This window comes from Saccopteryx leptura, chromosome 4, assembly GCF_036850995.1.
Source record: "Saccopteryx leptura isolate mSacLep1 chromosome 4, mSacLep1_pri_phased_curated, whole genome shotgun sequence".
Lineage (NCBI taxonomy): Eukaryota > Metazoa > Chordata > Mammalia > Chiroptera > Emballonuridae > Saccopteryx > Saccopteryx leptura.
In genome coordinates, this window is record NC_089506.1 from 166,606,397 (window position 1) to 166,633,027 (window position 26,631).

Here is a 26,631-nt window from a genome sequence, read left to right on the forward strand (position 1 = left end):
AATTGTTTTTTAATTTTAATTTTTGTTTTGAAGAAGTTTAGAAAGATTAAACAACTTCCCCAAGGCCACTTAGCTAATCAGTCCTAGATCAGCCTGATTTCAATATCCATGCTCTTTTCACCATGCCATGCTCTCCCTGGAAAATCAAAGTTGGCTATAAAGCATATTAAGTATTGTCTTAGAAATTCATCACCGGTGAAGAATGCTAGAAAATAATCCATTCTAACTTAATTTAATATGCAGTCTATTCATGCACAAATAACCCTTGTTAAACCAGAGTTACAAACCCTGGCCAGGGAGTTCATTTGGTTAGACCAGTGGTTCTCAAACTTTTTGAAGTTGGGGCACATTTAAAATCCTATAAATAATTGTAGGCACACTATATACAAATTTCTGAGAAATATGTTATAATAAGTCAAATATTAAAGAAAAAATGTAAAGTCCAAATGTGCTTTTATGGTAATTAAATAAAATAAATATGACAAAATTAAATTTATTCTGACATTAAAAAACATTTTTATGTTACATTTTTTGTTATGCTTTTTAGAGTTCGTAAAAAAGGGGTTAAAAATAAAAAAACGACAAAAATTATCTTTTATATATTTATATAGATAGATAGATACATTCTTAGTAAGATTTAGTAATTTTAGCAGGTCCCTGTGCGAATGTGTTAAGTTTTTTCATTCTTGTGTTTATGAGAAACATGAGCCTGATGTGTCCTAGCCATTTCTTCAATGTTTGGGCATATATTTGAAAGGCAAACTTTCATTTTCTCATCAATCCATTGAAGAATTCCTCTGTTTTTACTCTTAATTGTGTTGAGTGCAGAAAACTCCCACCATACATATCATCTTAACTTTGCCTCCAGTCTTTCTGGGGAACATGGGGGGGGGGGTAGCGTAAGCAATCCAGCACCACAGCTTAACAGCCTTTTGCAACCTAATCAGGCAAGTGAGGTGGGGGGTTGGGCAGACTGTCAGCTTACAGCCAATTCCCCACACCTCTGTCCCCAAAAATCTAAACTCCAAAATCCTGTTGGTTTTTTGGTCCCCAACAGGCACATATTTCTCTGGAATACCATAGGGCACACTTGGAAATCTTCTGGGGCGTACCAGTGTGTCCTGGCGCACACTTTGAGAACCATTGGATTAGAGCATCATCATCCCAATACATGAAGGTTGTGGGTTCAATCCCTGGTCAGGTCACATTGCAAGAACCAGCCAATGAATACATAAATAAAGTAGAACAACAAAACAGTGTTACATGCTCTCTCTCCCTCTCTCTCTCCCTCCCTTCCTGCCCCACTCGTCCTCTTCTCCTCCCCCTCTCTAAAATCAATTTTTAAAAAGACAGTTAAAAAGGGAAGTGATCTTGTTTGTCCTTTTTTACACTGAGATTTTTAATTGCAGTGGTCAGGTATAGGCATACACACACCTACACATATACATGCATACAGACACACACACACACACACACACGTATGCTGCATACATGATTGTTGTGTATTAGCACAAATTCTTAAAGGTTCTTTAATTTGATACTTAATGAAAATGACAAAAGAATGAGTTCCAATGGATAGGCGCTATCCTCACAATGAACACTGAAGTTTATATGATCTGATGTCAGTCTCTAGTTCTTCCTCACATAATAAAGTTTTGTGCCTAAGGGAATGGTTCTGGGCCTGTCTGAATTATTTTCTGGGTATTCTAGTTTTAGTTTCATACTCTACCCCCTGGGAGTTCTTATTTCAGGGTTCTTAATGCTTGCACTTGCCCAAAGCTCAAGCTTCCAGTACTGAGTCATATTATTAATTTTTACCAAAGGCCTTACTTCTCTACAGCATTCTGCAAGAAGCTGGCTGGGTCTGTGCACATGCGGCTCTGCCCCTTTACTCAGGTCACTGTGTCTGTGGCTGGAATCTATAAATTGGAAATAAATTTAAAAGTTACTTGAATACTTTAAGTTTGTTAAGCAAGAAACTTATCTAAGGCAAACGTACTACTGGATTAACTAAGACGATCAGACCCCCCGCACCTGTATCTTGGGCTGTGTCACGTATCTAGTGATAGCGGTATCTAACCCTCTCTTCTCACACTTCATTCACCTTCATTGGCTTGGCATCACTTTTCAGCCAGTTCTTAAGGCTATTTAAATGTTGACTTTTCTTTCTTTATTCATAGATTGTGCATTTGTTGTTTTATAGTCATCTACCAAGGATTGCTCTGTGCAAATCATTTTTTTAAATGATGTAATTTCTAAGACAGTTGTGTTACAGAAGCATCTATCAAGATAAGCTGAGTCTTAAATATGCTGTTTTATTGTTGGAATGGAAAGAGCTTTCTGGCATCCATCAGGAGCCATTGAAAAGAAATGTAATGTCATCCTTTCCTAAACATTTTAACAAGTATTTTAAAAGCATCCTTCTAACCATTGGTGAAAGGCCAGTGAAGAAATATTAAAATTAATGAAAAATGGTTCTTTATGGTTAGCTTATAAGCTGCAAAGGGGGGATGTATGCGCATTATTTACACATTCATTCAAGAAATGTTTATTGAGGTATTATTACATTCTAGACATGTAGCAGGTGCTAAAATTTACAATATTGAACAACAGAGGCACAATTCTCTTCAGAGGGGTTACAATCTAGGATGGGTTGGGGAAAGCAAAGAGGATTGTGCAAAGAAGTAAATTTAAAAAAAGCAGCAGACAGATCTAAAAGTTCTGAATATGAGCTAACATGGGAAAGAAGAAATATTAGGGTTGACAGAACTTAGGGTTTGTCATATGCTGGTTTAAGTCAAATGCCAAATTAATTGTTTTCACTGTAAAATTATTCCACAGTATAAACAAAATGCTATGCTGTTTTAAGAACAGAAGGGTTTACATTTTCTAAAACAGACCAACATTTATCTAACAAAAGAATTAATACATATATGGGAATATTGGTCCAAGTAATAACTTGAACTAAATATTGATTTTAAGTTCACTTTAATAGATATTTTTGTTACCCATTAAAGGTGAGGAATAAGTGGTTAATTTTGCTGTTTACTATTGCATTTATGTGTTTTGTTTAGAAAATTAAGCTTGATAGAAACTATTTCAAAAATCTTCCTAGTAGTTAATATACTTGATATTCTCCTTAAATAAACAGAAAAAAAGGTTAACTATATAACACTGCTAAAATTATTTTTAAGGTTAATTGTCTAACACTGTTAAAATTATTTTTAAGCATAAGGCTGATTGATTTTGTAAATGACCCACCTAATTTATGTAACACTTGATTTACAGATAAGAGGTTCAAAAAAGAGTATTATAAGGAGAATTAGGCAGGTTCTTATTTTTTAGTTACTGAGAAAAAGCCACTGAGTCTTTACCTCTAGAGTTGTTCCATTTTAGGAAGCTCAGATCCCTGGTGAAGAGGAGAAAAAAAGTTTAGGAAATGCAATTAAAATGCTAATTTCTCTTACAAAAATCTAGCTTAAAATCTGAAGCCCTAATAGAAAAGAGAAAGTAGGAATGATTATTTTTGGAGAACATTTATTCTAATTCACTTTAACTTCTTTTATTATTAAATTAATTAGAGTGACATTGACATTGGTTAATAAGATGATATAGGTTTCAAGTGTACATTTCTATGTACATCATCTGTATATTGTTTTGTGTGTTTACCACCCAAAGTCACATCTGCTGTCACCATATATTTGTCCACTACCCCTTACTACTTTCCTCCACCCCTTCCCCTCTGGTGACCACCATACTGTTGTCTGTGTCTATGAGTTTGTCTTGTTTGTTCATTTGTTGCTTTCAGTTGTATAACCTACATTGGAGTGAAATCATATGGTTCTTGACTTTTTCTGACTTACTTTGTTTAGCATAAACTTCTGTATTTTAATAAAATTCTTTATACCCTAACAAGAAAAACAAACCATAGCCTTCAATGCTATATTAATAATAAATGCACAATTTAAGGCTATACTATTTAACATGGTATCACTAGCTACATGTAGCTTCTGAGCTCTTGAAATGTGGCTAGTGGGCTGACCTGTAGTGGCACAGTGGATAGAGTGTCAACCTAGAACACTGAGGTCACCAGTTCGAAACCCTGGGCTTGCCTGGTCAAGGCACATATGGGAGTTGATGCTTCCTGCTGTTGCCCCGATTCTCTCTTTTGTGCTTTCTCTTCCTTCTCTATAAAATGAATAAATAAAATCTTTAAAAATAATGTAAAAAAAAAAAAAAGAAATGTAGCTAGTGCTACTTAAAAACAATTTAGAATTTTATTTAATTTTAATTGTTTTAAAAAATTGATACATGATTCAGTTATTGGAACATTTTAAGCATGTTTGGAATAACCTGTGTATATGAATCTACTTTTTTAACTGTCAATTTTATGAAATCTAAATACAGATCAAACATTTCAGATAATGCCATCTAAATTGAGATGTCTCATAAATGCTAAACATACAGGGTGGGGCAAAAGTAAGTTTATAGTTCTTTGTATGGAAAATAATATAATAATTAATAAATAATAATACAAGGATAAATTGACCTTCTCACAACTATAATCCTCCTTTTGTCCCACTCTGTATTTTAAAAACTTAGGATGATAAAATGTAAAATATTTCCACTAAAATTTTTATAATGATACATGTCAGTAAGTAATATTTTAAATCTATTGGCTATAGAAAAAATATACTATTAAAATAAATTTCATCTTTTTTTTTTTTACTTTTTAAATTGTGACTATCAGTAAATTTAAAATTACTTTGTGACTTGCATTATATTTCTTTTGGACCATGCTGATTTAAGATATTTCTCTACATTACTGGAATCTGTCTTGTGTCTGATGCACAAGAATGTGATCTGGCTCAGTAACTAAAGCTTAGCAAAATCATAACCTTCCCCCCCCCCCCCCCAATCTGGCTCTACTCTCAGTGATGGTATTGTTAATAATCCCTTTTTTCTTTTAGTAAACACTGAATATGATAATTTAATATCATTTTTTTGTTTAACTTACAATAATTGCAGTCTTCTATCTGGCTATCTGTTATTAGAGGCAATAAAATTTCTTAGAAAATTTTAGTCAAGAAGGTTGGTGAAAAAATTGTATGGCTTGGTTTGAATAACCATGTGTTAGGTAATACTCACTGTGAAGCACTTCAAGGACTTAGACTGAACCTAGGGAAGTTAATGGTATCTGTTTTCTAATAAGATGTGTTCTTTTCCTATTTCCTTTTATCCTCACCTCAGACAAAGTGGACAAAAGGCATGGCCGAATGTGTAGCACTTTTTGTTCTGTGAGACACCTATAATAGGCGATAAATGTGATCTTTTTCATGATTGTGTCTCATTGCTCACCTGTCATTTCTTCTAGGAGGTGATTTCCTCTCCTATCTGAGAAAAAAGAAAGATGAACTAAAACTCAAACAATTAGTGAAATTTTCATTAGATGCTGCTTCTGGTATGTCATATCTCGAGAGTAAAAACTGTATACACAGGTAAGAACATATTTAAAACATTTTCCTGTTTTATTATTAGAATGCTGGAAAATTATTATTTGCTATAATACAACAGTATATTTCTTTCACAAAACTTGTATTTTCTTTTTGGTTTTCATGTTTTATTTGAAAGCATTATTTGACAATTATTTATACAAGGTGTGCAATAGTACGTTTATAGTTTGTATGGAAAATAATACAAGAATAAACTCTGTTTTATGTATTCACAACTATAACATACTTTTGCCCGCTCTTGTATAGTTTACAGAAACAATTGTTCTATCTTACCTGAAATAAGTATACCTAATTAGGCAATGACTTACCTACTAATGAAAATTTGTTCTGTTTTAATCATGAATAACAGTGGTAAGATATACCACAAGTTAGTCATATAAGCAGCTACAGTCTTTATAGCCAAATAAGATGGTTTCATATGTTAACTATTTGCATTTTTCAAAGAAATTACTTAGAAAGTCATGGAAAAGCATAATTAAAAAAAATTTATGACAGTGAATTTGACCAATGGTAAAAGATTTTATCATACTACTATAGTTATAGGAAATTTTAGAAAACTTTCTCTAATCAAATTACAACTAGTGACTTGTCCTCAGTGCTTTATAGATTATGGTTATAATTGCTTGTAGCTGGAAATGTTTTTTATTGCTAAATGTTAGTATAACTTAATATCTCTTTTAGAATTCATGTCAGATCTTAAATATGGCTAAGCTATATAAGCAAAATGAAGTGTGGGCAATTGATGAAGTTTTTTTCCATTGGAAACAGCACATAATATTGTTTAACATGGAGCAGGGTTCATTGTCAGATTGAACTACTATGGACTTTATCTTAGCTTGTTTAGAGATTGAGTTATATCTTTCTCTGATGTGTTATTATGCAGGCTTTTATTTTAATACTCTGGTGGAGTTATATAGTATGTATAATTACAGCATAATTAAGTTACCTTCCCCTGATAGACACATTTAAATGGATACTTTTTTACATAATTCTCCCATCACACATATTTTGCTCAGTGTTCAGTTTTATTCTAAAATTAAAATTCTGGCTTATTGTGTTTCAAATATATGTATATTTCAATGATTATGTATATTTAAAAACATATTAATAGAGAAACTATTTTTCTGGAAATTTAGATGCCTAAAAGTAAGCTACTGTTATCATATTTATGTTTTACTCTCAATAAATAGAGATCACATTATAATAGATATTTTTAAAAACTTAAGAAAGCAGTTGATTTTGGATAGTAATTTTATTATTCATTTTATTAGATGAAAACACTTGTTAAAAAATAACATTAAAGGTTTTGCCTTTTAGAGAAATCTATAAATCTGATTGCTCAGGTGTTTAAAAAACTTTGAGTATCAGACTCTCTACTCTAGTTACTCATTTTTTCTCAATTTTTTTTCAAATCATTAGACTATGGCTTTAAATCATAATGCATGTTATTGAAACTATTTTACTAATGTGTCAATTACCAGTAACATTCTTTAATTTCTGTGCATGGTGGTTATTTCAATTTATTGCTCCTTTTGTAGTGATTGCTTTTTTTTGCAGATGGAGTACTGTATATTTTTAAGTGTCTATATCATAAAAAGTGAAACCATTCTAAGTTGTAGATGATAATGAGTTTTTAAAAATTTATTCCACTCATCAAATTATAACATTATCTTTTATAATGTTCTTTTTTCATTTTGCTTTTTAAGAATTTTGATGCATTCACAAATTTTTGAAAGCCAACCCATGCTTTGACCATATTTCCTAGAAGTTTGGGCATAGTCATGTACTATTTGCCTTCAGACCAACTTTCAGCGATTGGTAGTGTCTCTCTGTGTCACACAAGCCCCAATTATGTTATCTGTGGCATAGAATATTTTTTGTCTTTTCACAAATACTTTTCTTGTGTTACTAGTTATAAAAACAATAACACACTTTTCTATAATTACTTCCATCAATTTCTTCTAAACTATCTGCTGTTGTTAAACTATCTGCTGTTGTTATTTCCATTGTTAATCATGGTTTATGAATAGATTTCATGTTATCTCTAGCCAGTGGTCTTTCATTTCTCTTCAGACTTCTATAAATACTCTTCTGGATTAATTCCTTTTTTTCCTTTCCATTTTAATATATGACACTGTTCTGTCGTTCTTTCGGTTGAATTTTTTATGGAAGTGAATTGTGCAATAAAGCCCTGTTTCTATGTGTCATCCTGTGGCACTATTTCTGTGATAGCAGTAGTAATTGCAATGGAATTATAACTGATTTATAGTTAAAAGATACACTCAAGACATGTTATATGTTGTTTCTTCTAATAAACATAAAGTATTTTGTATTCATTACAAAATGTGAAAAATGTTTGTCTTTGGAAAAATTTCCGAGATATTCCAAAAGTCAGTTAAACTAATATAAAACATGATCAAAAGTTTTATTTTTCAAGTAATGAAAGGCACCAAGATCCATTCTTGACAACCCAAAACATAACTACAATATATGCATGTCTATGAATTATAAAGTCTCTGTCCCACAAATCAAAGCTAAAAATTTAAATATGCCTTCCATTTTAGATGAAGTTATAAATTTTATCCTGTTAACTAATTAGTACTGGAATTCAGTACTTGAAAATATTTCTAGTTTTTCCTCCCCAAAATAGTATCTTAACTATTGCAGAACCTTGTTTTCTTTCTCTAGCTTTGCTTTATTATTTTGATTATGATAAGGAGAGCAGGACAATATTTTATTATAGGTAAACAAGTATGACAGCTATAAAATAAAAACAAGTAATTGCGTAAAGAAATGGTCTGTCTTTGGAAAATGCTCTTGCTGCCCATTAACCTCCAGGAGAGTTCTCTTGATACTCTGAGTTTCTTATTGAAACTATTTCTATTTATGGCTGGGAAGTGCAGGATATTTTGCGTTTTAGATTGTTTGTACTCACCTGCATTTTCTTTATTATTATTCTGTAGGCTAATGTGAAAATTTTTTGCTACTTGTACTCTATATGAATATTTGAAGTACACTGATATCTTTGGGAATGTATGTGTTTACTTACAATGGCATGTTATTAGTTTGTTAGATATCAGTCTAGGAAAAGGTCTTAAACTTGATTAATTTTGACATTAAGTGGATTGAAGGTTGTCATTCTAGATTTAATGGTAATGACAATTGTGGTTTTATTGATGATGAATGCTGCGAGATTTATTTTTATTTAGGGTTATTGCTAAAAGTTGAGTCTGTGCCATGTTCTTTTCATGGTGTTCATGAAAGGTAAAGAGAGGATGGACTCTTGATTGCTATGTGTTTGAGTTAAAGACCTTAATAATTCATGGGGTGTTTTGGAAGCACTTAAGTTCACGATACTATGTTATTACTAAAACCAGGAATGTTTTTGGAGCAGCGCTATAGAATATTTGTTTTTATAATTTTGAATCATGTACTGATTACCCTTTGGTTTGGGTTGCTCTATCACAATGCTTTGTTTGTTTGTTATTATGGAGTAAGACTAACAGTTCTACAAATTAAAGTTTATAAAACCAAATTTATTTTTGGTTAGTAAGGGGTTTTTTTATTGTCCATTAAGAACAATATTTCTGTTACCTAATGTGAACAGGTTCCTACTTTGGGACAGGGTGGTATCAACATGAAAATCACAGCCCCTGCCTTCAGATGGACGTAACAAACAATAATAATAATTTATAGATAACCAATTTAATAATAATATGTACAGAATATCAAAGGGTCTAATGTGATCTGTCAGGATGAGGGCAATGGTGGGAGTAATTAGAGAAGGTTTTGCAGAGGATACTGTATAAGTAAGACTTGATGGATGGGTGTGTCATTGAGTAGAATGGGGAAAAAAATATTCCAGCAGAAGGAAACTTGTTTGCAAAGTTACAGTATTTTTCACAAGAGAGCAAGACTTAATCATGGAACTGTGAAGAGTTCAATATTATAAGAATGGGAAGTGCAGAAGACACGGGGCTGAGCTAGGTAAACGGGCCTTCCCACTAAGGGCCACCTATACCATTTAATTTGGCTAAACTGCAGGAATAGCTAGCCATAAATTTGGATAATTTTAAGACAGTTATTATGCTACAGATTCTAACTGGAAAAGTAATTTCAACAGAATTTATAAAACCCTGAAAAATGTATAATTTTTGAATTGTAGTAAGTATGGGACCAATTTTATTTTTTAGTTTCACTGGAAAAACTACTTTAGGAAAGCTAAGATTACCCAGAAAGGAACAATATTATTATTACATTTCACTTAAATATGTTCTAGAAGGATATTGTTTCATCCAGTTGTTTTTGTTTTTGTTTTTTTTTTTGAGGTTTAGATGTCTACTTTTAAAGGTAAATGTAAGATGCTCCTCTATCTTATCTTTGTATTTTGTGTTTTTATATTTTATGAACCTAAAGATTTGGTGTGCTATTGATCATTTACATTTTTCCCAGTGATTCTTAAGGGTTTTTCTTTATTTTTTTTTAACTGCAACTGGTTATTTAGTTTCTGAGCTTTACCTGAGCTTTGAATGTACTGTAAAAGTATTTTTCTGCTTAATGTATCTTTATTAAATAGTAACATAAAATCAAAATATGCAAAGGAAAATATTATCTTTAATGTTTTTGACCCTGCATATTTTCTGTCTCTCACTATCTGCCATGTATTGAGTCAAAGGGACTTTAAGATCCCTTTACAGATTAAATAATTTAGGCCCAACGAGATTAAGTGAAGGTTACCTGGACAGTGGCAGGGCCGCTGCGAGGTCTGAGATGTGCTGACTTCATTCGGATACATTCCTACTCATTCCATCGTCATCATTGTACACTGTCTCATTCAAGCACTAGCAATCCTAACAGCTGACAGGTATTGATGACTTACTGATTACCGGCATACTGAAGTGCTGTAGATGTAATAATATCTGAGAATGAAAACTTCGTGGGGGCCGTGACTTTCTTGTTCTGTTCACTGTTAGATTCCAAAAGCCAGAAACAGTGCCCAGCATCTAAAGATGAATAAATGAATCCTCAAAACAACAGTAGGTAGTATTAGTAGGCCTGTTGTACACATGAGGAAACATGTTTAGGGTGGCTGAGTTATCTTACTCCAGAAAATATTCAAAGAAAATAGGCAGTTCCAGGAATGAACCCCAGCACTCACTCTGGTTCTAGAGCCCAGACTCTGAGTCACTACGCTAGACTCCACTGCCTTGCATGGAAATTGGTCTTCTGACCAAGTAGATTCAGGGCAGAAGGCCAGAGAGATAGTGTTTGGTGTAATGGCTCAGTTTATATTGAACATCTGCACTTTTTATGATTATGAGGAAAAACAGAAGAGGATACAGGAGCCTGTGAAATGTAATTTTAGAAATATGCCAAGTTTTTTGGGATTTTTTTTTCATGAACAGTTGCTGAAATGCAGCCATATTTTGTTATTGCTTCTCCACTTAATTAGAACTTGATTTTTTTTTGCATTTTAAACACCATTGTTTAGATACCCCCTTCTGCTTTATCTGTTAATTAAAAACACAGGATTAGCATAGAAATGTGATACTCTCAGTTAGTTGACTAAGCATTGATAACTGATTTTCTTGTTCCAACATTTTGTTACAATTTTGAATATATTAAGCTGTACTTTTTATTTTTAGCTTCTAAGCCAATTTTGCTACAACACAGGGAAGACTGCTCAGTAGTTAACTGGACAAAAATATATAGTCTTGCTCTAATTCAGCCTTTTTTTTTTTTAGTACAGTCTAGTATTTGCATATGTAGGTTGATTATAATACAAAAAATATACCTTTCTAAAAATAATTTATTCTGCTGCTTTACTCAGTGTCAGAATTTCCAATCACTAGTTTCATTCATTTTAATTAAGGGATTTTTCCCTAAAGTCACATGTATGTTTCCAGGAATGAAAAATATATTATATTATATTATATTATATTATATTATATTATATTATATTATATTATATTATATTATATTATATTATATTATATTATATTATATTATATTATATTATATATTATATTCCATTAACAAATTGGCTTGAGTTGATGTACCCAAGTATCTGGCTGCCTCCTTTGAAAACAAAAATGAGGGGTCTGGGGTAAAGGGTTAAAGGCCAGGTTAAGGATTGATTTATGGTTACTGGTAAAAGAGATACAGCATTTATAAGACATTGTTCAGCAATTCAAGGCAGCCCAGTCAGCAGATTGAAAGTCTTTGAAAGTGAGACAAGAGGGGAGAAAAGGAATAGGAGTATGTGAGAGCTAATATCTGAAAAAGAATAGGAGTATGTTTCATGGTTTGGTTAGGACCAGCCTTGTCTTATGTTACATAGAAATGATAGCAGAAAATTGGCCTATACCTCATTCTCTGTAATTTCTGACTTTTATTCAGTTAATTACAGTAAGTACCTTTGTTTCAAAATGCCAAAAGGAATCTTTTACGTTGAACACATACGAGTAGTGCAGTTTCTACTTTCTATTAGGCCCTGTTTGATTACAAAGAATAGAAATTGCTTAAGTGAACTTAAGCAATCAGAGATTTATTATCTGAAAATGAAGTGATTTACTGAGTCCATACAACAGGCAGGAGATCCAGCTGAGAGCCATGGAGTTGGGTTCATGATTACCCCAGAGATTTGAGTGACCATTGGTTCATGAGTTAAATTCAGGTTCACAAGTCAAATGTGATTTATACTAGAATGGCTGTCTTTTTCTAATTAGTCTTGGTCAAGTCAAAATTTTGGCTTCTAAGGAACCCACTGGAACGTGGATGTCACAGAAAGAAACTTAATCTTCTAATTTACAAATCATTTCCTACTCTCTGACCTCCAAGGCAGGATCAGAACAATGAACAGATGGAACCAGAGAGCTCTAGCCAGTGCCATTTATTAGGCATTGACTCACCTCAGTAATTTTGAGAATTACTTGCAAAGAGGGATGTCTAATTTTTGTTTTTTTAAATATATATATATTTTTACAAAATACAAAAGCACAATGAGAAGCTCTTTTCATTCCCAGGTTTCTCTTCTAAGTGTTTCTGTACCAATCCAGACTGCCTCTGCCTTGCCTACTCTAATAGACATGAAGCCTAGCGTTTGCAGAGCCATTAGCAACTTCGGCATATGGTGAAGGCCATCAGTGTAGCATTAGACGGTTCAGTCTTTCGATTCTGGCTCTACAACATATTAGCTGAGCAACTCTGGGTCCCTTTCCCTACCATGGCATTCTCTATAAACATTACCCTGCATTATTTTTTGTCAGTCTTTACTGTGACTTGACATTTATACCTACATGTATGCATCTGTGTGCATATATATGTATGTATAATAGTGATACATAGATATGTGCATACATACACACATATATATGTATACATATACATATAAATAAAATACTGTTTTATTTTTTATTGTCTATCTATCCCAGCTAGAATAAAAGCTCCACGAGGATATTGACTTTTTTTTGTTGTTGTTCATTCCTGGATACAAAGAACCATTATCAGCATCTAGTTGGTGTTCAGTAAAAATTTGTTGAATGGATGAATGAATGAAGTTAAATCTGTGCTTCTGTTTCTTCCAAAATACAATGAAGTTAATGACACTGACTTGGGTTAGAGAGGGCAAAGTTATGTGAGTAGGGTAGAAGTATATCAGGTCTGTCTACTAGGAAATATTCACATAGCATTTCAAGGAGACTGCAGCTTAGCGAGAAGAGACCACATTGTTTATACCATTGTAAGATTAGATTCAGTTGTCTGTTCATCCAAGGATACAGAAACATTTTAGGAAAAGATGGCCACATAAAGCAAGAGAAAACACAGCATATCTCAGTTCATCTTACCAGGGTCCCAAAGTTTTTAACAAGGATGCTACCTGATTAGGATAGGACCTTGTTCTTGCTAGTGCTATCATGTAGCACTTATAACACTATTCAAGGAGTACTGACACATCTGAGTGAATTAGTTTAACATAATGTTTTAAACATTGAGCTCTACTAGTTCTTGTACCTAACTTAGTGTCAACAAGGTAATATTCACACTCCAAGAAGAAAATGAAAGTAAAGCCTAGGTTGTCTCTAGGCACTTCATGTTTATCTCCAGCCCGTTCTCCACAGTTGCCCACCTCACTTTCATCACCCTTACAGCTCTGTGTTCCCAATCCTGAGGATGCTTAGGCAGACTTCCTCTAGAGCAGGGGTCTTAAACTCACAGCCCGTGGGCCGCATGCGGCCCGCCGAACAATTTTGTGCAGCCCGCAGACTAATCCACGAAGTTCAGAATATTTTGGATAAAATTAAGTAAGCCTAGGGGCCTACTTGTATTTTTCATTTCTCTAGCATCTTGCTCTGCAGCCCACATGCTGAGTTGAGTTTGAGACCCCTGCTCTAGATATTGTGGCATAATGGTGTGGGGGAGAAAAAATAATTTTATCTTTTCTAGGTTCTTGGTTGAGAACCTTCCCATAATAAAAGACAGATTAATAGGATAAAAGCAAGAAAAGAAATGTTCAAATTAGGAGCAAAACCTATATGCATGGCAGAAACCCAGGAATGCTGAGTAACTCCCCAAAGTTGCTCAAGCCACCACCTTAAATACCATCTCCAGCTAAAGACCAAAAGAAAGATGTTGGGGTTGGAGAGGCCAATTATGGAAATTTACCAGGGAAAGCCAAATAAATAAGCATATAGTTATTCTGCAGATTTAAGTGGTAATCTTCCCCATTGATCAAGTTCTGGAGATTTAGTTATTACCCTCTTCCTGGTACTAGAAGGAGACACCTTGAAAATGGAGATTTCCCTTATGAACATAAATGTCTCTTACAAAAGGTTAACTTCTGCTCAGTTTTCAGAGCTTCTGTATCTGCTGTTTCTTAAAAATAATCAGCTCAAAATAATTCTTAGATGAAAACGGCCTGTTTTGAGGTGGCAAACTTGCTGCTCTTCAGCAGTAAATGAAACCAAGTTCTGCCATTATGGACTTTCAGAAGTGATGGGAAGCAGATAATATGTGCATTTTTAAAAATAAGTAATTATAAAGTATTTCACAAGGTGCTACATGATATAGAGCAGGGGTCGGGAACCTATGGCTCGCGAGCCAGATTGGCTCTTTTGATGGCTGCATCTGGCTCGCAGACAAATCTTTAATAAAAATAATATTAACGTTAAAAATATAAAACATTCTCATGTATTACAATCCATTCATTTCCTACCACTTATGTTCATGGTTGGAGGTGGCTGGAGCCAATCACAGCTGTCCTCCAGGACAACACCAAATTTTTATTGGATAATGCATAACATACATGGGTCGTTGTATGACTTTCACATAATTACATTTTAAAATATGTGGCGTTCATGGCTCTCCCAGCCAAAAAGGTTCCCAACCCCTGATATAGAGAGTAGTAAAAGGATAAAGAGAAGGGGGAGGGTGGGGCCATTACTACTTAAAATGGTTAGAGAGGACCCAGAGGAGATAAAGGGGTGAGCCATGTGAATGTAATGAGAAGAATCTTCTTAGCAATGGGTGTAGCAAGTACCAAAAGGCCCTGAGACTAGGAACATGCTAGGTGTGAGCAACGAGGGCCAAGAAGGAGACTGAAAGTGAGATTAGATACTTATTTGGTGGCCAGGTCATGTTCTTCTAAATCATTGAAAGGGCTTTGCTTTTAGTCTGCATGAGATGAGGGCCATGGAGGACTGACTTGACCTGTCTGAGATTTTCAAAGAATTAGTTGGAATTCTGTTTTGAAAATAAAAAGGCAAGCCTGACCTGTGGTGGCACAGTGGGTAAAGCATCGACCTGGAACACTGAGGTGCTGAGGTTGCCGGTTCAAAACTTCAGGCTTTCCTGATCAAGTATATATGGGAGTTGATACTTCCTGCTCCTCTCCCCTTCTCCCCTTTCTAAAATGAATAAAGAAATTTTTTTAAAGAAAGAAAATATAAAGGCAAATCTAGAAGCAAATAGACCAGTTAGAGAGCTATGGAAATAATCTAAATGAGAGAGAGAGGGTATTGACCAGGTTGGTTATGGTGGACATCATAAGAAGCGGCCAGATTCTGGATGTATGTTAAAGGTACAGGGAGTAAAACATGACTTCAGATTCTCACAGGGACTTAAGTAATACTTTCTGTATTATTTTCCTCACAAATTCAGGTCACTTTAAGACATTCTCCAATGTTTTATTTTCTGTAATTCTAATCATTTTAAAGTTATTGCTTCATATTATGAGCAAAACCAGAGCTTCTTTTCCACAGGGAGCTTGCTGTGTGCTAAGAGTTGTGCTAGAGCTGATGATATAGCCAAGACTGGATAGACTGCCACTCTCTCTGGCATTTTCATTTTAAAATTTTTATCTGTCAATCACAATTGATATTCAATATTATTTAATATTAGTTTCAGGTGTACAGCATAGTGGTTAGACAAGAATGTAAGGTATGTCATGATCCCCCCAAAAATTCTAGTACCCACCTGGCACCATCCATAGCTATTACGATATTATTGACTGTATTTCCTATGCCGTATTTTACATCTGTGTTACTATTTTGTAACTACCAAGTTGTACTCCTAATCCACCTAGCCCCTCAACCCCTCTCCCGTGTGGTAACCCTGTGTCTATGAGTCTGTTTCTGTTTTGTTTGTTCATTTATTTTCTTCTTTAGATTCCACGTATAAGTGAAATCATTTGGTACTTGTCTTTCTCCGTCTGAGTTATTTCAGTTAGCATAATACCCTCTAGGTCTATCTAGATTGTCGCAAATAGCAACGTATCATTCCTTTTTTTATGTCTGGTATTTTCATTTTACCACACTAACAGTATAATTCTTGCAATGGAAGAAAACAAAAGAAAGTGACCCTGAAATGAATGGCATTCAAGATCTCATCTGTAATTGTTTGCATTTAAATGGGACAGATGTTTTCCAAATATGTTATAGATCTCCAAGAAGTGTACTTAGAAAATAGTCTCCTAGTTTGCAGACCCATTAATAAAAAAATAAGTAAAATTAAATGTATCCATAATTTATAGAGGGTGATGTTTCCTCCCTGGGGTCTCTGGTTTTATGACTTGTAGATTAACATGATTATTATTCATGAGAGCTAATAACTCAGTGGTGTTACTGGTAAATAATACCAAGAATCAGGCATAATTCTTGGAGAATTAATGTCATCTCTAGAACTAAAAATGAAGTAAAACAGAACACATTGTTTACTTGCTATTAGGTTTAGTATACAAAAGGTCTTTTTCTTCTAATGTAAGATTATGTACTGTAAGACAAAATGACCTCTTATAGTAGCATTAAATTCTTTTATAAAATAACAGCAAACAGTTATGGTTTATAGTCTAATACACTTATTTCTACTTCTTATGGACATATTTTTATTGTAGAAAAACACTTGACTAATTCATATTCTTAAATTGACCTGTAAATGCCGACTTTTCATTGCACAATTTGATTTGCTTTTTGTGAGGAAGGAAACAGTACAGATTTCTGTGAGCATTTTTAGTGAGTACTTTTCATAGAAGGAGATTGATAAGCATCTGACACATGATAAATTAATTACTTAATGAAATAGGCATTTTATCTGCTGTTCAAAATGCTGATTGAATACTATTAGATGACTAAGGACTTCCTAGAAAAATAACCATAAATTGTTATCCTTGAATAATTTTTTTTACTGATTTAATTCTTTATAATGTATAAATGAAGAAAAAGTAGCTGTATCTGATACAAACCTATATGCATTATACAAACAGACCAAAATTCTCTTTCTGCTATGTGTTAGCATGAAGGCTTTAGTATGCGTAGGGCATTTTAAAAAATTGTTTGAATGTGATCAATCCAGGGTTTTAGTGAGATAATATCAGTGCTCTTCTCAAAATGCTGTCGTCCTCCAAGAGTCACAGAAGGTGAATACTATCCTGTTTCAATCTACTTTTCATCCAATCATAGTTATTTGTTACATTGACTTGATCCTATCTCAGACAGTGAGCAGGGCTTAAGAAAGCAGCAGTAGCATATAACATTCCAGAAAGTGGTAATTTTTAATATATATCTTAAAATAATTGGCAGTAAACAACAGATGTGTTATCATGTATTAGAGTGTTCTATAGGCATGTATTTCATTTAGCCTCTTATCTCCCTGTCCTGCCCTCTGTGTATTAATTATGCAAGTATATGAGAATGTGGCTAGAATGTTACCAGGGCCTTTAGTTCCTTACCATTTAAGACAAAGAACATGTAACAAGTAGCTTTCTCAGTGAGTAATATTTCTCCCTTTATTCCTAGAATTCCCATTATGCCTCTTTAAAATTAGGTTTTTATTTACTTACATAAATTAATGAATAAATAAAATTTAAAATAATTTATATCTTCTATTAGAGATCTTTTAAAACCCAAGGCTGGATATAATCATATACAAATAATCTATAAACCTCTTTATAATCAAATTAAAACATAATTGGTATGTAATCTAAGAATCCATTCTTTATCACATTGCTTCATTATAAATTTTTAAGACTTATTTTTTTCTCAACTCGATCTCATGTAAAGGAAAAATATTGTAATTTGCATATCAAATTTATTTATGTACTTTAGTATATATTCTAGTAGAAACTGATTTTGGGAGCTTTTATATATTTTCTTTTGTGATATATAAACTTGCTTGATAAAATTTCTCAGTTTATTGATAACTGTTAAAGACTGTCTATATCCCACAGTTTAAATCAGTCAAAACCATGTATTGATTGCCTTTTTTATAAAAGGTCTTGTTCAGACATACTCCTTGCTCTCAAGGAAAGTGAAGTTAAATATATAAAAATATCTTTATAACTTGATAAGTAATGCATTGGAGGAGAGGAGTAGATAAGAAACTAGGACTTCTATAGTAGGAGAAAAGAATGGCAAATAGTAGTCTAACTTGTCAGAGCCACCCAACAAACATTGAAATAATTTACTGACTTTCTTTATGTGATCAGCTGTATTAAAAATAACATCAATTCCCGCCTGACCTGTAGTGGTGCAGTGGATAAAGCATCAACCTGGAAATGCTGAGGTTGCTGGTTCAAAATCCTGGGATTGTCTGGTCAAGGCACATATGGGAGTGTTGATGCTTCCTGCTCCTCCCTGTTTTCTCTCTCTCCCTCTTCTCTCTGTAAAATAAATAAATAAAATAAAAAAATAAAAATAAGATCAATTCCCAAGTATTTCCTAATTGGTCTTTTACCATATTTAGTAGAATTTTAAAAGGTTTTACTCCCCCCCTAATTTTATTAAAGAATACTTTATCTACTTGCTTTAAAAGCATCTGTGTATGGAAAAGCTGTCATATGGCAGGTGTTCTGTAATGTTAGGTCACCTGCAGTCATTAAAAATATATGTAAGTTCCTTCTCTATGTCAAGTATATGGGTGAGCTGGAAATAAAATACTAAGCAAATCAGATGAGGATCTCTGTCTTCGTGGAGCTTAAAGTCTATTGAATGAGACGTATGTTAACAGATATTCATACAAGACAGCATTTGGTAGTTGGGTATGACACCATCTGAAAGGCACCTCTGAGGAAGTGACATCTGAACTGAAATGTCAGAAGTAACTACAAACTGAATGGTACAAGATATTGCAAATGATATATTCATTAGTAATTAATATCTAAAATATACAAAGAACTCATAAAACTCAACATAGAAAAAGCAATCAGATTTTAAAATGGGCTGAGGAACTGAATAGACATTTTTCTGTAGAAGAAGATTTACTGGTGGCCAAAGGACACATAATAAGATGTTCAACATCACTAATTGAGGGAAATGCAAATCAAAATCACAGTGAGATATCACCTTACACCTGTCAGATTGGCTAGTATCAAAAAGACAATAAATAAGTGTTGGTGAGGTTATGGAGAAAAAAGAGCCCTCTTACACTGTTGGTGGGATTGCAAATTGGTGCAACCACTATGGAAACCAGTATAGAGGTACCTCAGAAAATTAAAACTAGAACTACATTATGACCTAGCAATTCTTCTTCTGGATATCTATTCAAGATACTTAAAAAACTAATTCAAAAAAATGTATGCGCCCAATGTTCATAATAGCATTATTTACAATAGCCAAGATATGGAAGCAATCTGAATGTTCTTTTTTTTTTTTTTTTTTTTTGTATTTTTTCAAAGTTAGAAGTGGGGAGGCAGTCAGACAGACTCCTGCATGTGTTCGACCAGGATCCACCCAGCATGCCCACCAAGGGGCGATGCTCCATTGTGGCTGAAGCCTTTCTAGTGCCTGAGGCAGAAGCCATGGAGCTGTCCTCAGCGCCAGAGCCAACTTTGCTCCAATGGAACCTTGGCTGTGGGAGGGGAAGAGAGAGACAGAGAGGAAGGAGAGGGGGAGGGGAGGAGAAGCAGATGGGCGCTTCTCCTTTGTGCCCTGGCCGGGAATCAAACTCAGGACTTCCACACACTGGGCTGACACTCTACCGCTGAGCCAACTGGCCAGGGCCTAAATGTTCTTTGAGAGACGAATGGATAAATATTTGTTATGTATGTATGTATGTATATATATTGTACATATAATCCTATAAACACAATGGAATATTAGTCAGCCATAAAAAGGGTGGAATCTTGCCATTTGCAACAACGTAGATGAACCTAGAGGTTATCATGTTAAGGGAAATAAGTCAGACTGAGAAAGACAAATACTGTATGATTTCACTTACAGATGTAGCCTAAAAAACAAAATGAACAGAAACAGAGAAACAAAACAGAAACAGACTCACAGACATAGAAAACAGACTGTTGGTTATCATAGGGGGAGAGTAGTAGGGAGGGATGAGTGAAAAATGCAAAGGGGAATAAGAGGTACAAATTGCCAGTTATAAAATAATTCATTGAGATAAAATACAGAATAGAAAATATAGTCAATAATGTTGTAATAACTCTATTGTAACCAATGGTTACTAGACTTCTGTGGTCATCACTTCATTAGGTATATAAATGTTGAAAAAATAATGTACCTGTACTTCTGAAACTAATGTAATATTTTATAACTGTAGTTTAATAATTTTTTTAAAGTAAAGGAAGATGGATGAGAAGAGAGGAAGTGATCAGTTGGGAGTGAGAGTGGCTTGAAGGTAGGAAGGAAGATGGTTTTTTTATTTTAAGTAAGAGGAAGGGCAATAGACAGACTCCCACATGCACCTGGACCGGGATCCACCCTTCAACTTCATCTGGGGTCGATGCTCAAGTACCACTACTTTTAGTGCCTAAGACTGACATGTTCTAACCAACTGAGCTATCCTCAGTGCCCAAGGCCACGCTCAAACCAATTAAGCCACTGGCTATAGGTGGGGAAGAGAAAGAGAAGGAGGAGATGGAGGAGAAAAGAAGCAGTGGTCGCTTCTCATGAGTGCCCTTACCGGGAATTGAACCCAGGATGTTCGGACATCAGGCTGACTCTCAATCCACTGAACCACTGGCCAGGGCCAGGAATATGGCCTTTGAAGTCAATGAAAGGAAATCAAATTATGTCTGGATTGAATACTGACTTGTACTGTGACCAGAGAGGTTGTAGGGACCAGACCCTGTGAGGATAGTCCAGGTTTAGAAAGTTGGTCTTGACCCTGAGAGCAATGGGAAGCCACTCGAGGATTTTAATTAGAAGAGGTCAGATTCATGTTTCACATTCATGTTTCACTCTGGCTACAATGTGACACTAGACTGGAGGAAAGTATGGATACAGGAAATGAGTATTTTCAAGGAAGGCAGATCAAGATATCTTCCAGGTGCTTGTATGGTTTTTGTTGTTTTGTTTTGTTTTTTATGCAGCTGGATGATACGACTCTATTCAATCAGGAACCACTGGATATGAGGAGGATGTGCTTAGGGGCGGGATTATGGAGGAAAAGGATGAGTTTATTTGGGGGCATGTTGGAACTGAAGTGCCTGTGAAATATCTGTGAAAAAATATTCAGCAGGCAGCTGAGTATATAGAACTCAAGGGAAAGCTCTGACCTGTAGATAATGTGGAAATGATGAAAGAAAAATTAATAAATAAACGGATGAGTAAATCAGTGAAACTTTGAATTAGTCATGAATCAAGGCAAAATATGAGGATGAGAAAAGAACATGGAAGAATATAGTGGTGATTTTTTTAAAATTCTACATATATTTTAAAGTGAGAAGTTTATTTTGCCTCTAGATTTTTAAAATAAGGAGCCAATATCAAAAATTAGTTTTAATTTATGATAGTAGTAGCCAATATTTGGCATTTCCAGTATCGCTAATCTAGTTTGACAGAAAAGTAACTCAAGAATCTTGTTTGTTTAACTTAAGTAACCGCTTTAATGGCTAAGCACTTTCTTTAAATCTTAAATTACATCAGCTTTGATCACGTCATGCTGCCACAGCTAATAATGATGACAATTGGAAAACAAAAGAGAAAAATATTTTTTATTTCAGAAATTTCCCTAACTGTACAGATAAACTGGCAGTAGAAAAAGAAATTCATAAAAGCACAATTCATGGAAAGAAACCTATTTCCTTTGGAGAGTTTTTGTTTTTTCTGGAAAGAAAATCAGGGCAGTAACTGATTTTGCCTTCCTGGTACTTTTGGCCAATAGAACTCTCTATAATGTTTGAAATTACAGCAGTGAAATATGTGAACATGGAATACAGCTGTATTTTTCTCCAATGATTACAGCTTAACAATGGCAGAAAATGAGCTTATTGCTGTTTTCTTCACATCTCAGGCATATTGATTTACCTAAAATAAAGACATTTTCCAGTTTTTCTATGATTAAAAAAAATTTAAACTAGTTTTGTGGAAATAATAGATATTTCTTAATATCCAAAGATTTCCCCCTCACTCATTAACAGAAGATTAACAATACCTACTTCACAGTCAGTGTCTGTAAAATTAATAAGAGACATGAAAGCCTTCGAGAAAACTAAATGATAATGCAGATTGCACCTAGTGCTAAATCACTGTTCAATGTGTAGGAAGAGGGAGTTGGACACCCAGAAATATTAGATGGAAACAAAGATGGATGAAAGAATAAATGGGTTAAAGAAGGTGTCAGTAAAAAAGGTTTGAATGGAATAAATGCAGATAGTGATGATTATTTTTAAATATTGTATTTATTGACTTTTTTTAGGGAGATAAGAGAGAGAAGGGAGGGAGGGGTGAGAAGCATAGTAGTTGCTTCTCGTATGTGTCTTAACCAGGCAAGGCCGGGGTCTAGAACTGGTGACCTCAGCTCTCCAGGTGGAGGCTCCATCCACTGCACCACCACAGGGCAGGTGGTGATGATTATTTTATACTGAAGAAGCAGTATGTGTGTGTCTACTACAAAGGACCACAGTGTTGACCCTAGGGGCTGAGGCAGAACTTGCAAGCAGCAGCCAGGCCAGCTGGCTCAGTGGGCCTTCCCCAGGCTGCTGCTCCAAAGCAGCTCTCGGAAGAGGCCGCTCTGCCCACAGCTGTTGGGCTGCATATACCTTCTCCTTGTGTTTATATTTCCATTTTCAAGACTTTATTTATTTAGAAGAAAAACACTACCACATTGAAAAAGTTTCACCTGGTGTGTTTATGCCTGTTAGTTCTCTTTTCTTTATGAGAAGGGAGAAGGAACAGTTTTTCCCCATCATCTTTGTTAACCTCTCTATCTTAGAGCTGAATTGCACATTTAACATTGGAATATTGCTAAAAGGGAATATCTAAGGCACACGGGTCTCTGCAGTGGTCAGCAGGGCGTGTTCTTCCATCCTGTTCATCACAATGCTGTTTGTATGTGCCCTGCTGAGAAGAGTGGACAGTTCTCTGATCTGACATATCAGATACAGTGCCTCTTCTCAGTAGCCTGAAACCGTTCAGCTTTTCATAGATACCTATGCACATTTGACTCATCTCCCTGTCTTTCCTCATCTATTTGCCTGTTTATCCCAATGCAAGAAAACATGGTCAGAGTAGATAGACCCTAAGAAGAGATAAGGAGAGCCTGCCAACATCGCGGGGTGTAAAACCAGCCTGGTGACTCCAGGATGCGGTGCTCATCTTCCATGTCACTTACAGTTACCAAGTTAATAACGTAGGAGGGTTGTTACATCGTTGCCGGGATGAAAAGGGGTTTTCTCTAGCCTGACCTTAAACTGATCTAGGATCCTCTACCTGAGTACATATGGACATATCAGGAGGACTCAATTAAGCAGGAGAGATGGAAACCAAAAAGTGTGAATTTTAATATTTTAATTTAAGTATCAGTCTTCTAACATTAAGAATCAAGGAAACATAGTATATTTCAGGAACCTTTTTATTTTACATGATAAAAAGGTCTGAGAACCACTACTATCAAACAGTAGCTGTTGAAGAAAATCTCTTTTTACTTCTTGGGGCAAAAGAAATTTGCTTAAATTTTTCATTTAAAACTCCTCTTTTGGAATCACTCAGTTCTTCGAAGTTGTTTAAATAGTGTTGCTTTTTTTTTTTTTTTTTTACTTTTTTTAAGCTTTTTTTAAAAAAAAAAACACATATGCACACACTTCAGAGGCTGGGAACCTCTTGAGGGCTGAAACCGTATTTTATTCCTGTTAAGGCCCTGTTCTCGTTGCCTGGCTCAGAGTACAACTGAGCAGCTCCTGCATCAGAGAATGAAATGTAGATTATTTCTAAAGTAATCTTATTTGTTTTGCAGCACAGTATATACCTAAATTTTATAAATATTAAATTCTTTGGTAATGATATTTGGTAGGAAAAAGTAAATTTCTATAAGTTGCTTTAAAAAGCATAATATACTTAAAATGTTATCTAATGTTCAACTATTCAATATGCAAGAGAAAAACCATGGGAAATAGGTGAAACAAAACATTGAGATAGAAAAATACATAATCAGAGTAAGAATGGCTTTTCTAAGATAGTATTGCCCTTATGCTTTCTAAGCTTACACATTTTATTCTTAGAAATGAAAGCTGTAGAGAGTCAGCCCTGCATGTGAATGTCCTGGGTTCAATTCCTGGTCATGGCACACAGGAGAAGTGCCCATCTTCTTTCCCACCCCTCCCCCTCTTGCTTCTCTCTCTCCTTCTCTCTCCCTCTCCCCTTACCTCCTGTAGCCATGGCTCGATTGAAGCAAATTGGCCCCAGGTACTGAGGATGGTTCCATGGTCTCCACCTCAGGTGCTAAGAAGAACTTGGTTGCTGAGCAACAAATCAATGCCCCAGATGGGCAAAGCATCGCCCCCTAGTAGGCTTGCTGGGTAGATACCATTCGGGACACATGCAGGAGTCTGTCTCTGCCTCCCCTTCTCTCACTGAATGAAAAAAGAAAAGGAAAAAGAAATGAAAGCCATGTGCACACATGGCCTGTAGGCAGTGGTGGGATTCAAATAATTTAATAACAGGTTCTCTGCCCTAATGACCATTTTAAGTATAAAAAAATATATACTGAAAGGTAGTTTATTATTTCAAGCATTTAATACTTAAATAAGAACAATAAAAGAGGTACACAAAACTAGATTATAAGAAAGTTTTAAAATATTAATAAAAAATAGTAAATAATACCTGACAAAAAATAATAAAACTGTTATTTCTATATTGCTTCTTTGATTGGCGTCCTCACTTGCAATTTTTTTTTTACCTATGGATGGAATGAACATTACTACAGGCATTTAGAATATGCTGTTGCACAGATAAAAGTTAAAAACGAGTAAGCAATGTAAATTTGTGATTTCCACATTGGGCAGCTACTCAGACACCACCATAGAAAGAACCCTGATTACAAGTGCCATTTTAACAACCAGCTCACCAGAATCAACAACAAACTAGATATCAGTTCTGCCAAAACAGTGTAAACGGCTGAATCCCACCACTGCCGGTAAGCTATGTTTATAGGCAGGGGCGGGTGCTATTTCCTCACCAACTGCATTAATGTCCCTCATTCTAGGTACAAGGATTGTCATAGGGTAGATGCAGTTAGCCATGTCTTTTGTAACTTACCATGAATTCAAATGGTGCACATGCCATAACCAGGACTAAGTTTACTATCATTAATATATTTCTTCTAAGATTCCTAATAGTTATCCATTATTAATTTTTGTCACCTTTCAATTGTACAACACTGCAAATGTTTGAATAGACAGAAGTAAACTTTATTAAAGTGACAGTTTGTAAATGGTACTAATTTCCTCATTTTTCAGATGCTGATATCACCTTAATTGCATATAAAGATATCTATAATAATGTGCACAGGGTTTTAACTTGGAACTTTCAAGGGTACTAAAAGGATTAGACACAAATGGATGAACCCTTGCCCTAGAACTTTTTTTTTAGGCTTTCCTGGTCATATGGTCTCCATACAACTACTCAACTCTGATATTATAGCCCAAAAGCAACTATAGAAGATACATAATCAAAAAGGTGTGACTGTGTTCTAATAAAGTTTTATTTACAAAAACAGGTAGCAGACCAGATTTGTCCTATAGTCCATGTTTTACTGACCCATGCTCTAAAACAGCGGTTCTCAACCTGGGGGTCGCCCCCAGGTTGAGAACCGCTGCTCTAAAATAACTAAAATGGCCCTGGCCGGTTGGCTCAGGGGTAGGGCGTTGGCCTGGCGTGCAGGGGACCCGGGTTCGATTCCCGGCCAGGGCACATAGGAGAAGCGCCCATTTGCTTCTCCACCCCCTCCTTCCTCTCTGTCTCTCTCTTCCCCTCCCGCAGCCAAGGCTCCATTGGAGCAAAGATGGCCCGGTCGCTGGGGATGGCTCCTTGGCCTCTGCCCCAGGCGCTAGAGTGGCTCTGGTCGCAGCAGAGCGTCGCCCGGGGGGGGGGGGGGGGGCAGAGCATCGCCCTGGTCGGCGTGCCGGGTGGATCCCGGTCGGGCGCATGTGGGAGTCTGTCTGACTATCTCTCCCCGTTTCCAGCTTCAGAAAAAATAAAAAAATAAAAATAAAATAAAATAACTAAAATATTTAAAAGAGGGTTATCTCGCAATTCTCAAACTTTCAATCTCTGATTTTCCTTTGAAAGGATGCTCAAAATTCACACTCCTTTCCCCTCTCTGTTTCTTTTCCTCTGTGTCTGTGTTTTCTGTTCTGTATCTTCCAAAGTGAATGCCTTGTTTCTTGAAGTAC

The 26,631-nt window shown here is 35.1% G+C and overlaps 1 protein-coding gene across 5 annotated transcripts in view; it reads left to right on the forward strand.

Annotated features, from left to right (window-relative positions):
• The window catches only part of FER (FER tyrosine kinase), a 460,210-nt gene that overhangs the window by 351,317 nt on the left and 82,262 nt on the right, over nucleotides 1–26,631 (forward strand). For all 5 annotated transcript variants that reach the window (XM_066381979.1, XM_066381978.1, XM_066381980.1 and 2 more), the window contains one exon: nucleotides 5,375–5,498. In XM_066381979.1, coding sequence (XP_066238076.1) covers nucleotides 5,375–5,498 — 124 coding nt within the window. The remainder of the gene's footprint in view (nucleotides 1–5,374; nucleotides 5,499–26,631) is intronic.